This window comes from Taudactylus pleione, unplaced genomic scaffold, assembly GCF_031769625.1.
Source record: "Taudactylus pleione unplaced genomic scaffold, aTauple2 ptg000130l, whole genome shotgun sequence".
Classification (NCBI taxonomy): Eukaryota; Metazoa; Chordata; class Amphibia; order Anura; family Myobatrachidae; genus Taudactylus; species Taudactylus pleione.
Genome location: NW_028284532.1, coordinates 5069041 through 5093040, shown reverse-complemented (window position 1 = coordinate 5093040; position 24000 = coordinate 5069041). Strand labels below are relative to the sequence as shown.

General features: G+C 43.8%; 1 protein-coding gene across 4 annotated transcripts in view; it reads right to left on the bottom strand.

The window, feature by feature from the left end:
- RBMS2 (RNA binding motif single stranded interacting protein 2) overlaps positions 1 to 24000 on the bottom strand; it is a 108184-nt gene that overhangs the window by 43336 nt on the left and 40848 nt on the right. For 3 of the 4 annotated variants that reach the window (XM_088473157.1, XM_088473160.1, XM_088473158.1), the window contains exon 2: positions 4254 to 4426. In XM_088473157.1, coding sequence (XP_088329283.1) covers positions 4254 to 4426 — 173 coding nt within the window. The remainder of the gene's footprint in view (positions 1 to 4253; positions 4427 to 24000) is intronic. The other variant, XM_088473159.1, reaches the window with a different exon arrangement.

The window sequence follows — 24000 nt, the reverse complement described above, 5'->3', positions numbered from 1 at the left end:
AAAGTGATTGGACACTGACAGCAAATAGATCAATGAGCTTTTATTGAGGTCAGTACTTTGCAGGTCCACCACTGCAGACATCCTTCTTGGCAAACTGTCCACAAGTTCCTAGACAACAGCAGGCGGTATGTTTTGCCATTCCGCCTTATGTACAGTGACCAACTGTGACACTGAAGAAAGTCCAGTCGGCCTGGAACGCACCTGTTGCTCGAATTCATCCCAGAGATTTTCAATGGGGTTAAGATCTGAACTCAGAGCTGACCAGTCCATCCAGGTTACAGAATTTTCTGTATAGCAGTCCAGCATCGCCCTGGAAACTTGACAGGTGGCATTGTCACCTTAAAAATTAGTTGTTTCCATAGAACGGCAAGTGCATGGGCCTCCCTACGAAGTGTTCTTGTCGAAACCGCCACATTAGTGGCCATTTGGAACTTGTGTGCAATGGTATGAATTTTACTTACGCAGGGGTGTCCAATCATTTTTGTCTACATAGTGTATGATACTCCCACCAAAATACTTCATGGGTGAGCTGTTGATCAATTGTTAGAATTCAGTGTCTAAATATAAACAACTATTTAAGGGTTGACAGACCTTCTCTCACTGCTCAGTATTATCAATGAAATAAACTAAAGAAACATGACATTGATTGGCTTTTATATGACACTTTTTTCGAGCTGAACTATTATCTACCAGGGGTGGGCAATTAGTGGCCCTCCAGCTGCTGTAGAACTACACATCCCAGCATGCGCTGCCAGTTTTGCTATTTGGCTATACTGAAACTTGCAGGGCATGCTGGGATGTGTAGTTCAACAGCAGCTGGAGGAACGCTTATTTCCCACCCTGAAACTTATTTTTACCCCAGCTGGGGTCCAAGGAAAAGATCAGTTTCTTCTCAGGGCTCCGAACGAAAACCTGGACAGTTTGACACTGCGGACATTTAAATGTGCCACCGTTTTAAAGTGACGAACAATACGGATGTCCTGGCTTAATATCACAGGCTATGGGAAGATGAAAGTAAATCAAATTTACTAAGTAGCTTGTAGTGCAACTTTAAAGGCTCCATTTAAGAACGAGACATAACCCCTTTAGCATTCGTTAAAGGGTTAATGAGCATCGCTTAGCCGACAGCTGTTTGTGACGGTACCACTTACGCTATGGCAATGGGGACCCAGCAAATGCCTTTCTGACTTCAGTGTAACCTTTTAGGCTTTGCTGTGTTCCTGTCGAGATGAATCGCAATGTGCATTTGGCCATCACACATGCGCATTAGTCAGTAGCCCGTCACCAGTAGCGATAGACTTCTGTCAACTCAGCACAGGGGGGGTCATTCAGACCTTAGGGTCTTGTCGCAAGCCCCGATGGTCTTGACCATCGTGACCATCACCCTGGTCAGTCGCTAGAGCTGTGGGTGGTAACCCACAGCTTAGCGATCGACCAAGAGGCGGCACTACAAGATGCAAGCGGCCGCCCTCATTCAGAGCGACCGCTTGCATCTAACGACCGCCTCTGAGTGAGTTCCAGGATACAGCCAAGGAGGTGGACGCCATTTGACCTCGCTGGACAGGTGAGTCATGTTAACTACCTTAGTAGTTCTAACGACCTTGTTAGTATCAGTGTAATGCTAAATCTAATGTACAGCCAGCAATAGGTAATGTTGTTAATTGGAGCCCTAAGTAACTTAGGGATCTATTTATCATAGGCAAAAAGTCATAAATCCTGTTAAATCAGGACATTTCGCAGGATATAAGACTTCTGCCTATTTATCAAAGCCCCCGACTGTGAAGACTATTGCAGAGTTTCGCCTTCACTGGGTGACTCCTGCAATGTTTCACTATGCAAAGCGATGCTTTAGATGTGTCCTCATACACTGAGAGTGAGACGCCCGGCACAACTGAGATAATCCGAGAGGAGTAGCGTACTGTATTTTTATTTCAATATTGTGTCTAAGTTACAGCGCAAACACAGCGAAAAACAGCTCACAAACGTACTAGAGTTGCTAGACTGCTACAGGAACTGGTATAACACACATACAAAGTCGCAGTTGAAGCACAAGGGAACTTGGCATGCAGAAAAGCAGCGGCTGCATGCATCAGAGCTCTCTTTACACAGATTCTAACTCAATCGCACAACACAGAAGGACAAATGATGCAAAGCCCAGTGGCCAGTGTACACTAGCAATGCACTTTTGTCACTTCCAATTGTTTTAATTATGTGAATTTGGCGTCACTTGAGCCACAGTATAAAAGGACACAACTGTATTTATTAAAAACAGTGGTGGTACAAAAAAATGCAGTTTCAGAGGTGTTATTCCCAAATGTTGCTCTTTAGGACCCCGCAGCCTTAAGTGCCCCGGGTCCCCCAAAGCCTTAATTTAGCTCTGATCTGTAGTGGGCATCAGGCAAATGGCCGCCCAGCCACATCCTGGCTTTTGTATACTGGCTTCTTAATGTACCATTTGCAAGTTATATGTCAGTGCCTCACAGTGGCCATCACCTACAGTTTCTGTTTTTGTTTTTTTCTTATGAGCAATTATTTCCACATATTATATTATATGTACTAAATGTTACAAGCGACGTGGAATGTTTTGCCGATCTGGCAAGCTCCACTGAAACAGTCAGAAGGAGTAATCAGGAGGGACATTTTTAAGACACTCCCTGGTGACAATATGCAAATACACAGATTCACTGCATTAGCAGACACTTCTGGGAACATTATTTACAGCATGGGCTATCGCTGAAATAAACAGCCTGAGTGGGGGCATTATAATGGATTAGCAGGAGAAGCACATGCTAGTGTTCTGCTATAAATGTCCAACGGGGTAAAAACAGAATTCAAAGAGATGCCGATAACTAAAAACGGGTGTTGTATAAGACGTCACTTTCTATATTGCACCAGGGATGTGTCCTAACTAACCCTGATAATTGTCCTCCTGCTTCCGATTCCATGTGAATGCTAAGAAGCCAATATTGATCAGCTCTCCACTCAATATTACAAATAAGCTGTTTTTACATTTACTCTAGCACAAAACTGGGAAACAAGAAGTATAAAACTTGTCGTGTGGCCTATGTGGCCTTAAAGCTGTATGTGGCCCTCTGAGCCTTCACTTGTGCCCCCAAACTCCTCTTTATCTTGTGGTCATATTTGTTTGTTATAGTTTAAAATGCTTGTTTAAAATGCCCTGTTATTACAGGTTTGTCTTTCTTTGAACTATTTTATTGATAGAACTTATTACGGAGATAAGCCCAGACATACATGCTACAATACACCACCCTTAGCTACAGGGCTTCTCATAACGATCACATTCGGGCCGGCACCATTAAGGAAACTGTCACCCAACCTGCTCACCAGAGTGGATTTTATGTTGAGAGAAGGTTTGGATGGGACGGTCACATATTGCCAGTTATAGGTACTCTTCATTGCTCTGTGTTTTACATTGCGAGTTATATGTACCAAGCAGCACTGCTATGTTTTATTTTTAATGCCTGTGAGTAAAGGTATTAAAATGTGTCAGTGTAAATAGTGGGAGTGGCTTAGCTGAGAGTAAGGCTAGCCTGAAAATGAACATGTAGGGATGTTCATAGATGACATAACATTAATGTAATATGATACTTATGTATATGTTTCCAGTGACCCCAACACACAGAACAAGAGATCTCTACTTATGCCGCAGAGTTCCATATATAGTTGACTACTGGTGCACATATATCACTATAGAGGCGATACTGTGAGACAGTGCATCCATCAGCATAAAGATATCACCCGCCTCCTTACACAGATAGCCTCCGTACCTGGCAGAGGTAAGCTCTGTCATGTTTTAGAGCATGGCTGCTAAACATGTAATATTTAACTATTAAGTGCAGAGCCAGTTTGTGCTAAAGACACTGGGGATCTCAGTTGGTTAGCCTGTTGTCTGTATCCAAACACCTGGAATTGCAGTGGTATTAGTCAGATTATGGGGAGAGATGTATCAAGACTTCTACTAAATAGTGGAGAAGTTGCCCATAGCAACCAATCAGTTTTGTGGTATCATTTTTTTACGTTCGTTCTGTAAAAAGTAAAAGCTGATTTGTTACTTTGGGTAACTTCTCCACTTCTCCACTTTTTAGAAGGCTTGATACATCTCCCAGTTCCACCTATAACCTCAGCTGCATGTAGTCTCTCTGTGGGCACTGCTAGCATGCCCACAGAGAGCATGTAGCTAAATACAGTAACTTTCTATTTCCACTCCCAATAGAGAAAAGAATGCTGCTTACGGCTGGCAGAGCTTCACCAGGTCTTGGTCCGTGGTGCTGGGGTGAAGTCCTCTGATATACAGATTGGTTTTGCTCAGCTGTTCCCCACCTCCACCACCTCCTCCTTCTCCACCACCGCTGCTGTTGCTGGGGCTGGGAGGAGCCATATGCTGTGCTGATGAAACATAGGTCTGCTGGAAAATAAACACAAAATAAAGTTTTACAGACGCTTCATTGGAAGACTCCTATGCAAAACACCGTAACACCACACAGGGAAACTACTGCTACTGGCAGCATCCAGGAGAGGTTTCCAAATTTGCGGCAATTCCTGACCACAGATGGCATGGAGACCAAACGGTTTACATGATTTTACTACTATTAAAATAAGAGGTTTGTTACAGCAAGATATTTATTACCAGTGTGTAACTAGCCCTGAACCCCAACCTAAACTACCCAATGGTGGTCAATGCTGCTCTTAACATTTTTATTCTATATACTGTTGCCCTTTCAACAATACATGATCTTCAGCTGTTTATGGAACTTGCTAATATATAGTATGTTGTAAATAAAGATACATGTACCTTATATGCTGGGTACACACTGAGCGATGTGCACCAAGCTAATATGTCGGCCTGACGGGCCGACATATCAGATCCTGGGTACACATCACAATGATGTAAGTAACGACGTAATGATCACTCGTTCCGTCCTTCGTTACACTGCACGGCGCTACATGCGATATCACCAGGTGTCATGTGCAGTACATCGAACCTGACGTGGCATGTGACCGCGGGAGCGCGCATATCATTCATACACACTGCACGGTAAGCATGATTTGTCGTTCCGATGTGGCTAGTGTGTACCCAGCTTTACAGTCAACACTATAGCCATGAAATGTATAAAGTGCTTTCCTTTGCGTTCCAGTCTAGAAATATGTACATTGCTGCTATATGTACTTCTTGTTTTGTTACTTTTGTAAAACAGATGCTATTCCTGAAGCAAAGTCACAGACACTATTTGTACCTTTCCCATTGCTGTCTGTCACTACAGAACATGACCACAAGGCCTATGGGAGCATGACCTGAGGATAAGGGCTTCCGCACGCAGGATCTTTAGGAAATGATCAATTTTATTCTGCATTCTACCTACCCAACATATTCCTATGATAATGAAACAAAATGTAATATATGTAGAATAAAATAGTATGTATAGATATTATTTATGTCTAATTAGCCTTAGTTCATTCAAGGACACCTATATATGCCCCCACAATTCAATTAGCTGACAAGTGACACAAAAACAGCCCATGATCATGCAATGGGAGCACTGACATACAGTACATAGAGATGACACAAGCTGGAGGGGATGTGATTATACATAATCATGCACTGATTATGTGAATACATCAAGGATGATACCACCGTCTGCATCACATAACCACAACTACTGAACGTATTTCATGTCTAGCGCTAATTAATTATTAACTTATTTATTGTGTAAGTATAAGAACTGCGTAGTAACATAGCCTGCAATGCATGATAACTTTATATATAGGTCCACTTTAAAGTTTGTTATAGAAATATGTACAATCCTTGGGCTCACACGCAATACACATGTTGGGGGTAATATAAGATTAGGCAGTACACAGACACTTTTGGGAGCCAATAAAAACAAGCATCAGTCTCAAAGGAAAGGCCCAGAATATGATACAGCGAAGGATCCAGCCGTATACATGTTGCATTTGTCACTTGAATGTAACCAAGAGAGACAGTAAACATAGGTATGTTATAGTAGATAGTATATACTAATATAATAAAGCAGCCACATACTGTAGATCATTCAGTCATGTAAAATCTCCCTTAACACCTACTTAGGTTATATATCTGAAAAACTCAAACGTGGACAATTCCTTTATGGGTATAGGGCAAAATGAGACATCAAAAGGGGTTTTGGATGTGTGATGAAAAGAAATGATCACATAATTTTACTCCTAAAACCATATGGTAGTGTGCACTATAGCACTGTTCCAAGAAGTGCTTCAGAAGTATTATATAAGTTAGGAAGGCAGTATTTTTAATGACATTTTTAAGGAAATAAAAATTGTAACATAAGGAATATTTTTTTAAAAATTGTATTGAAAAGATGATCGATAATACAGTGAAAGTATCGAAAATGCATGAAACAAACATTACTATTGTTAAGACTTAAAATTGTTTAATGAAAACACACACACACATGCCTCACAAGGACAGAATAGGTAGACCTGAAAGTATTTTGCTGTTGTCAAATACTATGTTTTTGAATCACAACATAACTATTATATACTATTCAGGAGGGTATAATATGTGTGTAATAGACACACAGGCTGGTAGATAACGTATGTGATGGGAACACAGGTTGTTATAATAAGTGTGATGGGAACACAGGGTGGTATAATGTGTGTGATGGGAAATATAAGCTGTTACAATGTCTGTGATAAGGGTATAGACTCGTATAATGTGATGGTTACATAGGCCATCGGGAGCCCTCTACCAGGTCCAGGAAGTCTGCGTCCGACAACGCAGACCCTGGGCTTCACGCGCCTACAGAACGGAAGCGGCGCGCCCCCATTGCTTACTATTGTAGCGATCGCGCCCCCCAAACGCTGCAGCATGTCAAATGATATGCTGCGGCTAAGGGGGGACTGCGAGTGCGCACATGTGCAGAATGGGTCCTGCACATGCACAGACCTCCAAACAGCTGATGGTTTATATACACATAAGAATCAGGCCCAATGTGTGTGATGGGAACATAGTACCCGATGCAGGGGTGGATGCGAAGCCCATCACTGTTGCGTCTTTGTTTGCAGTGGATCTGAGAACTTATGTAAATGTCGCAGCCACTGTCTTTTGTATAGAGGTACCCACTGGCAGCTTCTCAGTTCAGCCAGTTGGGTACAAAGACCCAGTATCGGACGGACATAGGTCGCAACATTGGGCCTCTGAGCAACCCTATGGTTGTTCGGACTGTCCATCACAAGTATGTCGCCAGGTCCAGAAGCACTGCGTAAGAAAACACAGTCACTGGGTGTGACACCCTCCCAAAACGGTGTTGACACACCTGTGTTTTAGTCACCAATCCCCGTTACCTCCCCTGCCTGTCAATCACTCTGCAAATAAATCCTCACTGCGGCCATAGCGGCACCTGCCAGTTGCGAAAAACGTTACATTTACTAAAGGTCGGTTTCAATCTTTCTGGGGTTAAATCACACATTCACTAACACTTAAAAAAACAAATAAAAAAATTGTCTGTTTTTCTCCCCTTTCACACTGTCATCAAATAAACGCGCATCATCCCAGGTAGCTGTGCAGGGTGAAATGGCCCAGTTGAAATAACCCGGCATTTCAACTCGGGTAGCAAGCAGGGTTCAACACGAGTTCGACCCGGCTCACAGTGCACTGTGAACGGGTAACCTGGGTCGAGGCGACCCGGGTCCCGTTCACTGCATAGGGAGAGCCGACGCTTGGAGATGATCTCATCTCCGAGCGCCGGTTCAGCAGTGATGGCGGCGACGTCATCGACCCAGCATTATTGACAGGTCGGGCCGCCCGCTCTGAAAGGGGTCTCAGGCGGGTTGCACCCGGGATGGACATGTGTACAAATCCGCCATTTCGATGTGAAATGGGTTTAAGTAAATGTGTGATTTAGCCCAAGAAATAAAACATCGATTTGAAATTAGTCTTTAGTAAATTTATCCCCTGGTGTGAACTTGGAAGTCAGATCCTGTTGGAATGTGATAATAATCTACATGTTGTACTGAGGTCAAACAAGGACGGAGCATTAGAGAACGTCCTAGGTTAATAACATGAATCAGACAATGAAATGGAATTTCCTAGCCCTCTGCTTCTCACTGTTCCTTACTGCACTTAAGTTCTGATATTACATATATATATAAAGACATGCAGCTACTTTTCAGTCTTTCCTATTATTCCCAATTAGTGCCCTCCAGTAATGAACAGTAATATAGTTCTTGGGGCTTATCAGTTGTAACTTAGCGCCTGTGCACACAAGTGTTTTTTTTTTTTCAACAGGTTTTCTTTAGCTGTTGTTTTGAAAACACAATGTGCCAACAATTTAATCTATTGTGAAATAAACACTTGAATTGAGACTGGGTACTAGCAGACAGAGAGAGGTAAGATGGCCCTACCCACAGGCTTACAGTCTATAGGGAAATAGGAGGGTAATACATGAGGTTAATCATAGTGATCCGGCCAGATTGCAAGGTTACAGTGCCTGGTGGGCTATATGATCCAGTCATACAGCAATGTTGGTCTGGGACCTGGGGTTTGTTTGAGTATAGAAAAAGAACACATGTAACTTTTGTGTGACCGGTGTAAACGGCGATAGTTTGGTAGAACAGCCTAGAGAGGTTAAGTGGGTGGGTCTGGAATATGGTAAGCTAGCCTGAAGAGGTGTGTTATCAGGGAATGCTTAAAGGTTTGAAGATTAGAAGAAAATCTTGTTGTGCAATGGAGGGCATTCCACAGAATGATTGCAGCCCGAAAAAAAGTCATGTTTCCAGGAATGGGAGCAGATAATGAGTATGGATGAGAGATGTAGATCTTAAAGAGATGAATGGTGATGTACAGTGCATCCGGAAAGTATTCACAGCGCTTCACTTTTTCCACATTTTGTTATGTTACAGCCTTATTCCAAAATGGAATAAATTCATTTTTGTCCTCAAAATTCTACACACAATACCCCATAATGACAACATGTAAAAAGTTTTTTTGAGTTTTTTGCAAATTTAATTAAAGAAAAAAGAACTAAGAAAACACATGTACAGCCTTTGCCATGAAGCTCAAAATTGAGATTAGGTGCATCCTGTTTCCACTGATCATCCGTGAGATGTTCCTCCAGCTTAATTGGAGTCTACCTGTGGTAAATTCAGTTGTTTGGACATGATTTTGAAAGGCATACACCTGTCTATATAAGGTCCCACACTTGACAGTGCATGTCAGAGCACAAACCAAGCATGAAGTCCAAGGAATTGTTTGTAGACCTCCGAGACAAGATTGTCTCAAGGCACAAGTCTGGGGAAGGGTACAGAAATATATCTGCTGCTTTGAAGGTCCCAATGACCACAGTGGCCTCCATCATCCGTAAATGGTAGAAGTTCGGAACCACCAGGACTCTTCCTAGAGTTGGCCGGCCGTCTAAACTGAGCAATCGTGGGAGAAAGGCCCTAGTCAGGGAGGTGACCAAGAACCCGATGGTCACTCTATCAGAGCTACAGCCTTCCTCTGTGGAGAGAGGAGAACCTTCCAGAAGGACAACCATCTCTGCAGCAATCCACCACTCAGGCCTGTATGGTAGAATGGCCAGATGGAAGCTACTCCTTAGTAAAAAGCACATGGAAGCCCGCCTGGAGTTTGCCAAAATGCACCTGAAGGACTCTCAGACCATGAGAAACAAAATTCTCTGATCTGATGAGACAAAGATTGAACTCTTTGGCGTGAATTTCAGGTGTTATGTTTGGAGCAAACCAGGCACCGCTCATCACCAGGCCAATACCATCCCTACAGTGAAGCATGGTGGTGGCAGCATCATGCTGTGGGGATGTTTTTCAGCGGCAGGAACTGGGAGACTAGTCAGGATAGAGGGAAAGATGAATGCAGCAATGTACAGAGACATCCTGGATGAAAACCTGCTCCAGAGCGCTCTTGACCTCAGATTGGGACGACAGTTTATCTTTCAGCAGGACAACGACCCCAAGCACACAGCGAAGATATCAAAGGAGTGGCTTCAGGACAACTCTATGAATGTCCTTGAGTGGCCCAGCCAGAGCCCAGACTTGAATCCGATTGAACATCTCTGGAGAGATCTGAAAATGGCTGTGCACCGATGTTTCCCATCCAACCTGATGGAGCTTGAGACGTGCTGCAAGGAGGAATGGGCGAAACTGCCCAAAGATAGGTGTGCCAAGCTTGTGGCATCATATTCAAAAAGACTTGAGGCTGTAATCGCTGCCAAAGGCGCATCAACAAAGTATTGAGCAAAGGCTGTGAATACTTATGTACATGTGATTTCTTAGTTTTTTATATTTTTATTAAATTTGCAAAAATCTCAAAAAAACTTTTTACACGTTTTCATTATGGGGTATTGTGTGTAGAATTTTGAGGACAAAAATTAATTTATTCCATTTTGGAATAAGGCTGTAACATAACAAAATGTGGAAAAAGTGAAGCACTGTGAATACTTTCCAGATGCACTGTAGTTTTGTTAATAGCTATTAAATTTTCTTTTCATGCCAAGTCCAAGATACATACAAGTCAATATTAGCAGTATATTAGGACAAATTATAATTTTCTGACATTGACAATGGTGTAAACATACATTGCTCAGTTAACCAAACAGTCCCTTACAGGCAGCTCATTTAAAAACTAAGGCATTACCTCCAAATGCCAGACAGAGGGTCTGAAGCTGGGTTAAACGCAAATTGTCTGTAGTTGCTGGTGCATTGTGTGCAGATAAATGAATGTGTATAGTGTTCATATGCAGAACTGCAGAACAATTAGCACTAATCTGCATGCATGGTTTACTACATATCATCATCTTCATTATAAGGGCGTACTTGAAGAAACCTATACTTTGTGCAAATGATACACCTTCAAACTGGCATATTTATGCTCCCGTCCAAACTCTGCATGACCCTATGTGAGAATGCTCTATCACAACCCAGTTCCATCTCTTCAGTTGAGATGCATTTGAATTGCATTTCTAGGTCATGGAGCAAGGCCACTCTTCAGGCTTTGAAAAAAAAAAGCACCCACTAAGATTGAAATGGGCCCATGTTTTCAGTTTTGTAAATTGTAGAACATTATAATTGTTACATCTAAAGTCCAACCTACTTCAACCTTAAGACCATCCCTTCACTGATTTTGGGGTCTATGTACTAAGAGGAGAAAAGGGGTAGAAACGGTAAAGGCAGAGAGAATCCCTGTACATAACGCTTCTCAGTATGTACTAAGGGAATCTCCTCTGCCTGCAGCCTGCCAGTGCGAAGTGCAGGCTACAATATCGCACTGCACCTGGGTCACTTAGCGCTGCCATAGACACCTATGGCAGCGATAAGTGTCCCAGGTGTTACTAAGTGGAGAGGTCACTCACCTTTGGCTGTCTTCTCATCCTGTAGCTGCCGGTATCTGCTTCTTCTCATTGGATTTTCATGTTTATTAATAAAGTTTTCACACAAAAAAAAAATGTCACTGCTGCAGCATCCGGCCGGGAGATGGTGAGTCACACACAGGCTGTCAGAGGAAAGGGGTCCCAGCTGTTACCACAGAGGGGGTGACTTTGCGGTCACTCTCCTCGCCAGGTCTGCTTTTAGTAACAGCTGCGGTAGCCGGCTCCTGCTTCACAGCGCTAGCAGGCGAAGCAGGAGCTGCTGTTTCTCAGAGAAAAGAGCCACCTTAGTACATAGACCCCCTTAGACATTAAAGTTTTTCTCCTAATATACTGCCCAGTTTATTCCTCCTTTATATGAGACTGAGGAGATATCAGGACCGTGGGCCTGATTCAGACCCGCTCGCAAGCGATATGCGCTAACAAGCGGGTTGATGGCCGGGCAGTGAGAGATCCCCGGAGCGAGCAAGAAATCACTCATTCCGGCGCTCGCATCCAAAAGGGGCGGCTGTCGATGTTGATCCACAGCTCGCCCTGTTTGGTAGGCAGGCCGGGGGGGGGGGTGTCTGGTGATATCAGTAGTGAACTTCCGGCTCTATTGGAGCCGGAAGCTCACTGGGGCTTGCGGAAGACAAGACCCTACCAAAAGGGTCTCGTCGCAAGCCCCGATCTGGCCGCTCGCTAAAGCTGTGGGTGGTCACCCGCAGCTTAGCAGGTGGCCTGGAGGCCGGTCTCTAAAACAAAAAAAAGCCCTTCAGTCCTGCGAGCAGCGAGCGGGTCTAAATCAGGGCCTGTGTTCATTACATGTGTCATTATAATGTATATCTGTTCTGCAAAAGGAAAGCTGAAGCTGGAAAAGGCAGCTGCACACATAGCAGGTATTTACGGCTGAGCAAAAATTCATATATTTCTTGCACCTATATGAGCTATGAACAAGAGAGGCTTTCCTGGCTGATAACCTGTGTAATATTAGGGCGCAAGGTTCAGATGATACCTCCCAGCTAATTCAAACTCCCACCAATCAGGGATTTTGGGGCTGATTCCGAGGTGAAAGCAAAGCAAAAAAAATATCAAGTAGTTTTGCAAATGGACAAACCATGCTGCAATGCAACGGGTGCAAATATTTTTTTGTATGCAGGGTAAATACTGACTGCTTTGCATGTAGCCCACAAATGCTGGACAGCTTTATTTTTACACTGAAATGTAGATGTCAGTTTGGACACATTTCTCTCACATCTAAGTTACTTGCTCCCAACTCATACCCCCTTCACACCGCATTCCCGGGTCACACCTGGTCCATCCCAGGTGCAACCCCTGTCACACTGGTGGGCCAACTCAGCTTATTTCTGGGTCGATGACATCACCCTCAACACGTGCCGAGCCAGGCGCTTGGAGATGAGATCATCTCCAAGCACCGGCTCTTCCCATGATGTGAACGGAACCTGGGTCACATTGACCTGGGTTACCTGTTCACACTGCACACTGCACCACGAGTCGGGTTGAACCTGAGTTTAACCTTGCTCGACTCAAGTTATTTCAACTGGGCCCTATCACACTGCACAATAACCGTTCACGTGAAATAACCCGGGTTATTGCTGGCAGTATGAAAGGGCTATCAGAATCAGCCTCTGTGTTCCATGATGGAGGGTCTGTATCAAGTTGTAAAAATGTTCCACTTATTGAGGTGGACATCTAACTGCTATGCTACCATGGGGTTCTGATAGAAACAGGGCAGGGAGGTGAATCCAAGTAAATCAAATTACTACAAATCTTGGTTTGACAGAAAACATTCAAAGAAGTTGGGCGTACAAAAAGGAATGCATTTTAACCCATGGAAACGAACAAAACACTGAAAATCGATGTTTGAAGTGAGTCCGTATACAACAGATATTATTCAAAATAGAACTCGCTTCAAAAGAAGATGACAAGGGTGGAATTTAGCATTAGGAAATTAACAGTACATCCATGCAAATGTATCAGCTAAATTGCAAAATGGACACTCGGTATTACAGGTGACGATGCTGCTGTGTGAGAATTGTGGCATTACCAGTACAATAACTGGAAAACTAATAATGTTCCATCATAGATATAACAGACCCAGAAAGTAAAAGGGAACATCTTCATCTGTGAGAAGGCAAATGCTGGCTGTTGGATGGTGCAGGGTTTGGACTGTGCGAAAAAAATGTGTTATAACAATTTGAACAAAGCATATTTTAAAAGGTGCCTTCTAATGTCGATTAAAATAGCACCAGACACTGGGTCTGATTAAGTCGCACACAATGCCAATGATTACAGAGTTGAGCGTTTTTTTGCTACTGCATATGCGTGAAAATCCAAAAAAACTCATACGGCGCTCGCCTTACACCATGTGTACGCACAGCGGTGCAGTTGCGATTAAAACGCACCGTATCAGAATTGTACTAGAAATGTACTGGGCGTTCCTGGGCCGGTGACTGGGACTGGCTATTCAGACACACGTAAATAGTCCAACTAATGGGCGATTTATGGAAGTGGTGCAGGTGTATCGCTGAATTGGTTACGTACACAGGCGCTTAATTGCTGTAGGTAATACTGAATAGGGAAATGTACACCTGCCATGGGGCTGGTGCAAGTTTCGATGGTGCAACCACTGATGGCATCTTAAGATGCACCAAGCAGTATTACAGCATCTACAGATGCTCAAAGTGGGCGTCTCAGTCCTTGCACAGTCAGACACACACTCGTGCACCACTGATAGGGCTGATACTAGCATTAGTGTAAAGTCGCAGACACGACTACGGCAAAGGATGCTAAAGCGATCGCAGCACCATGAGATCTTACTGTATTTAACAAAAAAAAAATCCTATCCTTTCCAAGCCCTCACATTGCCAGCTTTTCATGTATGTCAGTTTAGGTCTACCATGCCCACACCCCTGCCTCTACCTTGCCTACAACGGACAGTCATGATCTATGGACCATTCAGAAGACAGTGCATAGATGTGACTGGCAGATAGAGGAATAATAAGATGGAAAAAAACTTTGTAATCTGGAGCTCTGAGCCGCCTAAGAATTATCCATGCGTAACGTGATTATAAACGTCACAATTATTAATGAAGTTCCGGATGGGGAAAAGTGTGTAAAATTTATGATCCAGAGCGAGAGATAGTGGCCATATGGAAATGACATGTGTCTTTTGTAATTGTTAAAATGAAAGCAATTGTCCATTATGCTCCAGACATTCTCTTCTATAAAATAACTTCCTTATCTACTATAAGAGCCTTCTGATATAATGCACCAGCATCACGGCAGGCCTTTATGCATTTTTCATGGCACTGTCCAGTAAAAGGAAAATATAATATATGTATATACAGGGCCGGACTGGGACTAAAAATAGGCCCTGGCATTTAAAGAGCACACAGGCCCACCTCACGTCAGCATCTGGCTCCTGGCATAGACACCTCCCCTTATTATTCCTGACCCCTCCCACTTCTTAGTCTATGCTCTTACAAATATAATTAATATTAGAAAACCTACAAGTACACATCTTTCTCTGTATTAAAATACATACAACAGAGCACAGGGGATTCAAACATGTGCCATAGTCAAACATTTGATATTGTGTTGGTTCTGTTAAGCTGTGTACACACCTATAGATATATCTGTCCAATTTGTTTGGTGGGATGGAAAATGTGGGCATGTATGGGAGCAAACAAAAATAGTAATTTGCTCCCAGATGCTGGAAAATGGACCAGATTTTCCTTCTCAACAGACAAGTTGGACAGATATCTATAGGTGTGTACACAGCCTTAGGTAAAGCTGGCACTTCACTGGCGTAAGTCATACACAAAGAAAGAGGAAGGCATTTTCCCAATTGACTAAGCCCTAGTTTAGCAGTTGTAGAAGATTAGATCTGAGCTGTAACTACACATTTTGACAAAAGAGTGTTTGTGCCGCCATCCACAGGAGTAGCAGGGAGAGCGCATGCCTTCAAAAAAATCCAGGCGTGGTCTCACTGGGAAGGGGCGTAACCACATAATAGTATCCCCAATTCAAATTATGCCACACAGTAGTGCCTCTTAGTGACATTATTATCCTCTATTTATATGGCGCCACAAGTGTTCCGCTGTGCCTTACAAAAGCATATAAACAAATAAGTGAACAAGAAACCAATGACTTATAGTACAATACAATACAGGACAAGAATATGCTGCATTAGCGATCATAATGCTCAAAATAAGCAGAAGGGGGTCAGCAATAAAGTGTTAGATGCCCTTATGAGGAGTAAGGAGTTGAAGCAAATATTAGGAAAAGTACATGAGGAAAGAGGCCCCTGCTCGTGAGAGCTTAGAATTACACCGCACAGTAGTGCCCATTCATCAAATTACACTGCACAGTATTGTCCCTCATACACATTACGTCACACAGTAGTGCCCCTTTTTCACGTTACGTCACCCGATAGTGTCCCTTTTTCTACATTACGTCACACAGCAGTGCCCCTTTTTTATGTTATGTCACACAGTAGTGTCCCTTTGTTACATTACGTCACACAGTAGTGCCCCATAGTCACAATACACCAAACGGTAGTGTCCCTTCATCACACTACACTGCACAGTAGTGTCCCTTATTCATGTTCCGTCACACAGTACTGCCCCTTTTTCACATTACATCACACAGTAGTGTCCCTTTTTCACATTACGTCACACAGTAGTGTCCCTTTTCCACGTTACGTCTGTGTCCCTTTTTTATGTTAAGTCACACAGTAGTGTCCCTTATTCACAGTACACCACACAGTAGAGCCCATTCACATTATGCCACACAGTAGTAGTGCCCCTTATATAATATGCTACACAGTAATGCCCCTTATACATTATGACACACAAAATAATGCCCCTTATAACACATTATGCCAAACACAATAATGCCCTGTCATCTGCAGATGGTGTCTGTCAGTAGATCATGAGGTGTCCGAAGATGGCGTCCAGTCAGCTTCCTGCCCACCCCTGCCACGCTTTTCATCCCTGGGCTGGCCACATCATGATGTCACCACACGTGACACTCCAGTGACTCCACCCTGTCCTCAGCACGATGCCGCCGGGCAGTCCTGCAGGCAGCTCAAAGGAGCTGTCAAATTGCCATCCAGCCATTCTTCCCAGATTACTCGCGGGCCCCACCATGCATCTCATACCCGACCGTGTCATGACATCATTATGTGACCGCGTAATGACGTCACTACATAGCGTTGTGGCCGCACTCAGTGCCAGCCCGAGCATTATTTTTTTGGTAAGCGAATATTGATTTTGGCACCCCATAAACATTATACACAGATAAAGATAAATGAGGCCTATTTATTAGTACAAATTTTACAAATTACATTAGTACATACAGGGGAATATCATGTAAAAAATTATTATCCCTGCTGTGATGTCCTCCTCGATCGAGATAAACACTATATAGTGCTCAATCACCCATTAACAGTAGTTCGCATAAAAATAACAAATAAAACATTATGAATATTTGCACATAAATATTTTAAAATAGAAATATTATAAACAATATATTGTATACAATTAATAATAATACTACATGGATCTGCAGGATTGAAATAGAAACATACTAAAAGGAATAGAGGGAGACAGGAAAAAGAGAAGAGGAAAGGGGAAAGCTGGGAGAAAAAGAGAGGAGGAATTCGGGGAGCTGGGTGAGAGAGAAGGAAAGAGGGGATCCAACATAGGAAGTAGGGAGAGACAGGAGAGGGAGAGGAAGATTAAGGGGGGGTGGAGGAGAGAGAGGAAAGACATAGGAGAAATAGGGTGAGCCAGGAGAGAGAGAGAGAATGAATAGGTTGAAACGGGAGAGAGAAGAAATAGGGAAAACCGCGAGGGAGTGAACAGGTTGAGCCGAGAGAGGAGAAATAGGGGGGGTTGGAAGAGAGAGAAGGAATAATGGAAGGAGAGAGAGAGAGAGAGAGAGAGAGAGAGAGAGAGAGAGAGAGAAATTGGGGAGGCCGGGAAAGACATTGGAGAAGGGAGCTGGGAGAGAGTAGGAAGGAATAGGGGAAGACGAGAGAGAGAGGCGGAATAGGGGAAGCAGGGAGAAATATAGGAGAAAGAGGGGAAGCTGGGGGAGAGAGAGAGAAGGAATAGGGAAGCCGGGAGAGACATAGGAGAAAAAGGGGAAGCTAAGAGAGAGAGGAGGAATAGGGGGAGATGGGAGAGAAACAGGGGAAAGAGGGGAAGCTGGGATAGAGAGGAGGAAAAGGGGAGGCCGGGAGAGATATAGGAGAAAGAGGGGAAGCTGGGGGAGAGAGAGAGAAGGAATAGGGAATCCGGGAGAGACATAGGAGAAAAAGGGGAAACTAAGAGAGAGAGGAGGAATAGGGGGAGATGGGAGAGAAATAGGGGAAACAGGGGAAGCTGGAAGAGAGAGGAGGGATAGGGGAAGCAGGCAGAAATATAGGAGAAAGATGGGAAGCTGGGGGAGAAAGAGGGAAGGAACAGGGAAGCGGGGAGAGACATAGGAGAAAAAGGGGAAGCTAAGAGAAAGAGGAATAGGGGGAGATGGGAGAGACATAGGAGAAAGAGGGTAAGCTGGGAGAGAGAGAGAAGAAATAGGGGAAGCCGGGAGAGACACAGAGAAAGTGGGGGAGCTGGGATAGAGAGGAGGAATAGGGGGAGATGAGAGATAGAACGTAGAAATATGTAACAATAACAGCAGTCCAGGAGCCCTCTGTAGATACTCCTTAGCTGTGCTCATACTAAACTGCACATAACGGCAGCACTCTGGTGATAAATATGACAAGGACGCAGGATGGATGCCAATGTTTCGATGCTTTAATCCATCGTCATCAGGGTAAAAAAAGGGGATATGCTGGCGGATGGGATGTCGGGCACCGATATACCAACGCCGGAATCCCAACGCCCGAAGGGGATCACGATACCGAACCCCACCATCCCGGAGGGTGAGAAGACGGGTAAGTATTATACTTAGCCCGGGGATGGGGGGGGGGGTTAGGTTTAGGTACCCCTGGGGAGAGATTAGGGTTAGGCACCCCCCGGGGAGGGTTAGGTTTAGGGTGCGGGAAGGGGGGGGTTAGGATTAGGCACCAACGGGGGGAGGTTAGGGTTAGGCACCCCCCCGAGGAGGTTAGGGTTAGGCACCACCAAGGGGCGGTTAGGGTTAGGGGGGAGAGGGGGAAGGTTGGGGTACTTACCACCCCTGTAGGTATTTCACTCCATTGGGCCTCCGCCATCGGGATTTCAACCGGCGGCTTTTCATACCATACCCAACCGGTAAAAAAGATATTAATATCATTTTAATGTCTTTTGTACCATCCATCCTGCGTCCTTGTCAAATTTTCATTAGAGTGCTGACGTTATGTGCAGAATAAATATATATATATATATGCTTTAACAGTACTAAGGAAATGAGGATGGTAGTGGGTATATGTGTACAGTTTACAAATTACATTACTAGGAAGACAGTTTGGTGGGGTTTTTGTGTGGGTTATTTCTTTTAGCTATAGTGTATCCAAAAAAAAAAAAGCCTTTAAATCAGTATTCATTGTGTCAGGAACAGCAAGGATCAGCTGTTTTTCCAACTGCAGTTATGGTGTCCCTAGTGCAAAGCAAGGACAAAGCTATAGCAACAGATATACAGTAGCAGTGAGTGTAAAGACCAATACTGGTTTACAAGATGCATTATCATTCGGGCTGTGTAATTATGCTTAAATGTAGCTTTAACAAGGGCATATTTGCTATCTCTATTAAGTGTATATCATTTCACACTTTCTGCTGTTTTACTATTAGAGAAATGTTCCCTATGTAACAGAGCTGCAGGTTTTATACCTTAGGATTTTCTCCTAAGCCTAAATGATATTGTATTATTAAACATTATTTCAGTGGTGTCACTAGGGTGGAGCAGGCCACACCGTGTGACACCATCCGAGGGAGTGACATCAAAATAGCAGAGCTGCTCTGCTATTTTAGGATTACCACCTTGGATGATGTCACTAAGCAGAGCTGCAGTGGTGCTGGGAGAGGCTGGAGGCTTCTCCGCAGCAGTTCCCAGAGCACTGGGCAAGCCCACTGCGTGATGAGGACCATGTGACACGTGGTCACGCTCCAACCCAGCACAAATCAGGCCACATCCCTTTGTGCATTTGGGGTCTAGAGATGCCGCCCTAGGTGTCACCACCCATTGTGGCGCTTCCGCATTACTTGAAGGTATCTTGCATGTTTTCACACTACTCATGCCCGAAGCTGAGAGTACACGCTTCTACAGGCAACACAATGTTGTTAGCTAGTCAGTTGCATCTCAACTTGTGGCTGAAGGGTTGTAATGGGGAGTTCTCATGTAGGCAAGTTGTAGTGAGGGCGAGTTGATGGAATTGCAGACTATGCAGACTTGCACCAGCCCTATACTAGGTGCAAAAGATGCATCTGAAAATGGCAGTATATATGTCTGCAGAGTTATGTATACTTATAAATGCACCTTTGCACCTAGTATGGGGCTGGTGCAAGTACGCACTGATAATCAGGGGGGGGGGGACAAGTGGGTACATGAATATGGGGCTCGGACTATCCAGGACGGGGAAACGGAGGGGGGCGGGGGGACAGATAAGCTAGCATGCCTTCCGTCCACCTATGATCCCAGACCCAAGCCTCTAAAGGCAGAACAACCATGCCGCTCTAAAGGATGTATAAAGGATGTCCTAGTGTCTGCAACAGTGAATAGCCCCCCACTAACAGCCTCCATTAGACATCCCAGCAACATGGCTGATAATGATGACAGCTATGAAACCAAGTGCATGGATAGCAGTGGTCCAAGCGCTGAGATACATACAACTCTATATACAAGCAAATATACTCCATTATTTCCTTCCGCAATGCAGTAGCAGTTACGACCGAAATCCATTCACCTCTGCATCAGCCCCACTGTAGCTATATTTTAATACAAACAGCACATGTAGCAACTTTGATCAATGTCACTGAGTGTGTGGCCTCAAATTGATCATTATGCCTACAAAATATTTTAAAGCAAGGTATATCACCAAATAAGGTAATGTAAATGGAGAACTTGCAGTATGAAAGGGGTCTGACCCGGCTGTGAGACGGGTTGGAACCGTGTACGAAAACCCAGGTCGAACCCAGAATTTTGGTGAAAAAGGGGTTTTAAAGCTATGCAGTCATTCAGCTGCTGTGACACCAGCACCCTGTCTGTATTCAAAAGAATAATGTGTAGTTGTTTTGTCTTTTATAGGAAAATCCAGAAAAGCTGATAAAACCTAGAAATCACAATAGCCTGCATATAACTGGTAGCAGTGTCTTGATAAGATAACACATAGTCTATACTTTCAGACAATAAAATGAAAGCATACTATTAGAATAGTATTAATGAAAACAGCAGATGTAAAAATAAATTTCTCTACACGTAACACAAATATGAAACTATGTTAACATTCAGAGCCAAATTCAAAGTCTTGCGTCACTGAGTCAGTGTTCTCAATTACTTAGCTTGTTGACTAATACAAGGAAGTGACAAGAATGTACACAGGAGTGTGCAATATATGTCATTCAAGATATTGAAAAGAGTAACAGGTTTCTAATTCATTGTTCTAGAACGAATCGTATGTTGGGTTTTATTTACTCATGCATTCATTTAGGGGAAGGGGGTTCCACCCAACAACCAAAAATCAAAGATGAACACACTTCTTCATTTTCTGGAATTTGCCTTTCATTGAATTGTCTAACTGCACATGTCCATTTGAAATAGGTTATGTGTAACCAAAAGATTGATTTTGAATTCCCACTACATATAGGAATAAACGGGTTGGGTATGAGATCCTGGCGGTCGGGATGCTGCTGGTCAGAATACCGATAGCGGCATCCCGACAGTCAGAATCCCAACACTACTAAGGAAATAAGGCAAGACTAGCCCTTTCCCCTACCCCTAACCCTCCCTCGCCGGTGCCTAACCCAAACCTCGCCCCTAGTGCCTAAACCTAACCTCTCCCTCCCCTAAACTTAACACTCCCTCCCCAATGCCTAAAACTAACCCTCCCACATAGTGCCTAACCCTAACCCTCCCCCTAATGCCTAACCCTAACCCCGCACCCTATCCCTCCCCCCAACGCCCGCTACTTACCTTCGGGATACCGGCGGTCGTGATTCTGTTGCCGGGATCCCGACGCTGATGGGATTTCGGAGCCAGTATTTCGCCCATCGGCATCCCACATGGCGGGATGCTGACTACATCATGAATTAAACATATAAAGCTCCGGCATTCGGTTTCATTTTTATTATCAATTTTTATAATTTCCCTAAAACAGATTCAGATAACTACAATTCCCAACAATGGCATTCTATCCATGCAGCGTGTGACTGAAATTCCTTAACTAGGAACTTTAAAATCACTGTTACAATAGTGAGGAATAAAAATATAAACATTTACAGGCATGGAGGTACAAGAATTGGAAAATGTTGAGGATCCCTTGAGGATCCCCAAAGCATTAGAAAAAACTACTGTAATTAGTTTAGCACACAGCAAAAACATGTTGCAATGCAATGTTCTCTCTGAATAAACCCGTGTAATTCTCAGAAATCACGTGATTTCCTCAGATTCTTTAAAGCCCAGTATTAGGAGCTAAGCATCACAAGTTTCCATGTAAGCTGATGTGAACATCTCTCATCACAGTGTTATACTAGCATTGGTAATATGAGGAACACACCCAAATCCAAACACCCCCCAAAACAGAGATACATAACTTTGGTTTACAACATGTACAATACTATTTAATACCTTGTACAAATAACAGAGCAGGCTTTCATAATTGGACTTATACTAGACTGAACAAAGTTACCCTCTTGTTGATATGGTGCAATAGAGATATTCAAATGATAGTTTACATGGGAACAAATCATACCCTTATGTACTGGTGTCCTCCCCCATGAAAACTGGTGACCTGCAGCATCAGAGGTGTATGAGTGAATGCAGCATCAGAGGTGTATGAGTGAATGCAGCATCAGAGGTGTATGAGTGAATGCAGCATCAGAGGTGTATGAGTGAATGCAGCATCAGAGGTGTATGAGTGAATGCAGAATATGAATAAATGGCAAAAACATCCATCCAACCAGGTCAGACTGTAAATATGGATTCCTATTTATAGAAGCTGTAATCCTCTGTATGGGAGGAAGACAAGTCAACCAGTCCAGAAGTCTTTTCCCTAGCTTTGATAATAATGAGGACCAATAGCAGTCCTCAGGTCACTAAGGAGGGATTGGACTCCCCACAAAAGTGATAAATGGGGAGATGCTACAAATGGATATACCTTGATATAGAATCAATGATAAAACATATACTTTACAAGAGCTTTTAGCTTTATTGATCCGACTAGTGTTCAACAGAACTGGACAGAGCATATATAAAACTGAGACATACAATACAATACACTGAAGTGCCAAAAGTCATGGGAAAGATGCCTAGTATTGCGTAGGACCCCCTCTAGACCAGCGAAGTGCAGCAACTCGATGTGGCATTGAATCCTCAAGTGGACGGAAGACCTCTGAAAAAATGGTGACCCATGCCGTCTGGATAGCTTCCCACAGCTCCTTGATATTTGTAGGTGAAGGATCTTGGTTGTGAATGGACCTCTCCACCACGTTTCACAAATGCTCAATTCGGTTCATGTCGGGCGAACATAGTGCATTCATCAGAACTCTCCAGAATGGTCATCAAAACAAATCTGGACAAAATGGGACCAATATTACGATGCATTATCCTGCTTTAAAATTCCATCTTTGTGTGGGTACATGAAGTTCATGAAGGGCTGCAAATGGTCATCAAGCAATGCAGTGTAGTGTTACCGGTCAACGACTTGTTCGGGAAGATCCAACTCATGCTACGTGAACTCACCCCACACCATTATGGAACCACCACCAGCCTGCACGGTGCCTTGTTGACAACTGGGGTACGTCGCCTCATGGGGTCTGCGCCACACCCAAGCCCTACCATTAGCCCGGAACAATTGGAACAGTGATTTATTGGACCACGCCACATGTTGTCAGTCCTCCAGGGTCCAATTAGCGATATCACAAGCCCAGGTGAGGCACTGTGTCCGGTGTCATATGGAAGCTAAAGATGCTGCACTGATCTGCTGGATATGCGTCTGGTACTTCTTGCATTGAATGTGGATGTGAAATGAGCCAGTGTCTCTTGTCTGTAACCAAAGATAATTCTGGCCAGGCACCACTGGTCACAATCATTAAGCCCCTGTGGTTGGGGGGTAATGCCTTCCATGAGGTATTCCCGATACACACGTGACACCGTAGATCAAGGATGTTGAATGTCCACCCAATTCGGAAATGGAATGTGCCATCCGTCAGGCACCCACTATCATGACCCGTTCGATAACATAGCCTTGCCATGAGCAGCCTAGCACATGCTCAAATTGACTCACCAGATGTCAGATTACAATTGACGCAGATCTGGGCATTTCCAGGACGTCACAGTACAGTGACACCACCTACCATTACCTTTACATACTGCTATCCCATGACTTTTGGCACTTCGGTGTCTACTTGCTTCATTCTAAAAGCAATTGTCACCGTGTTCCTGGACATACTGTGCT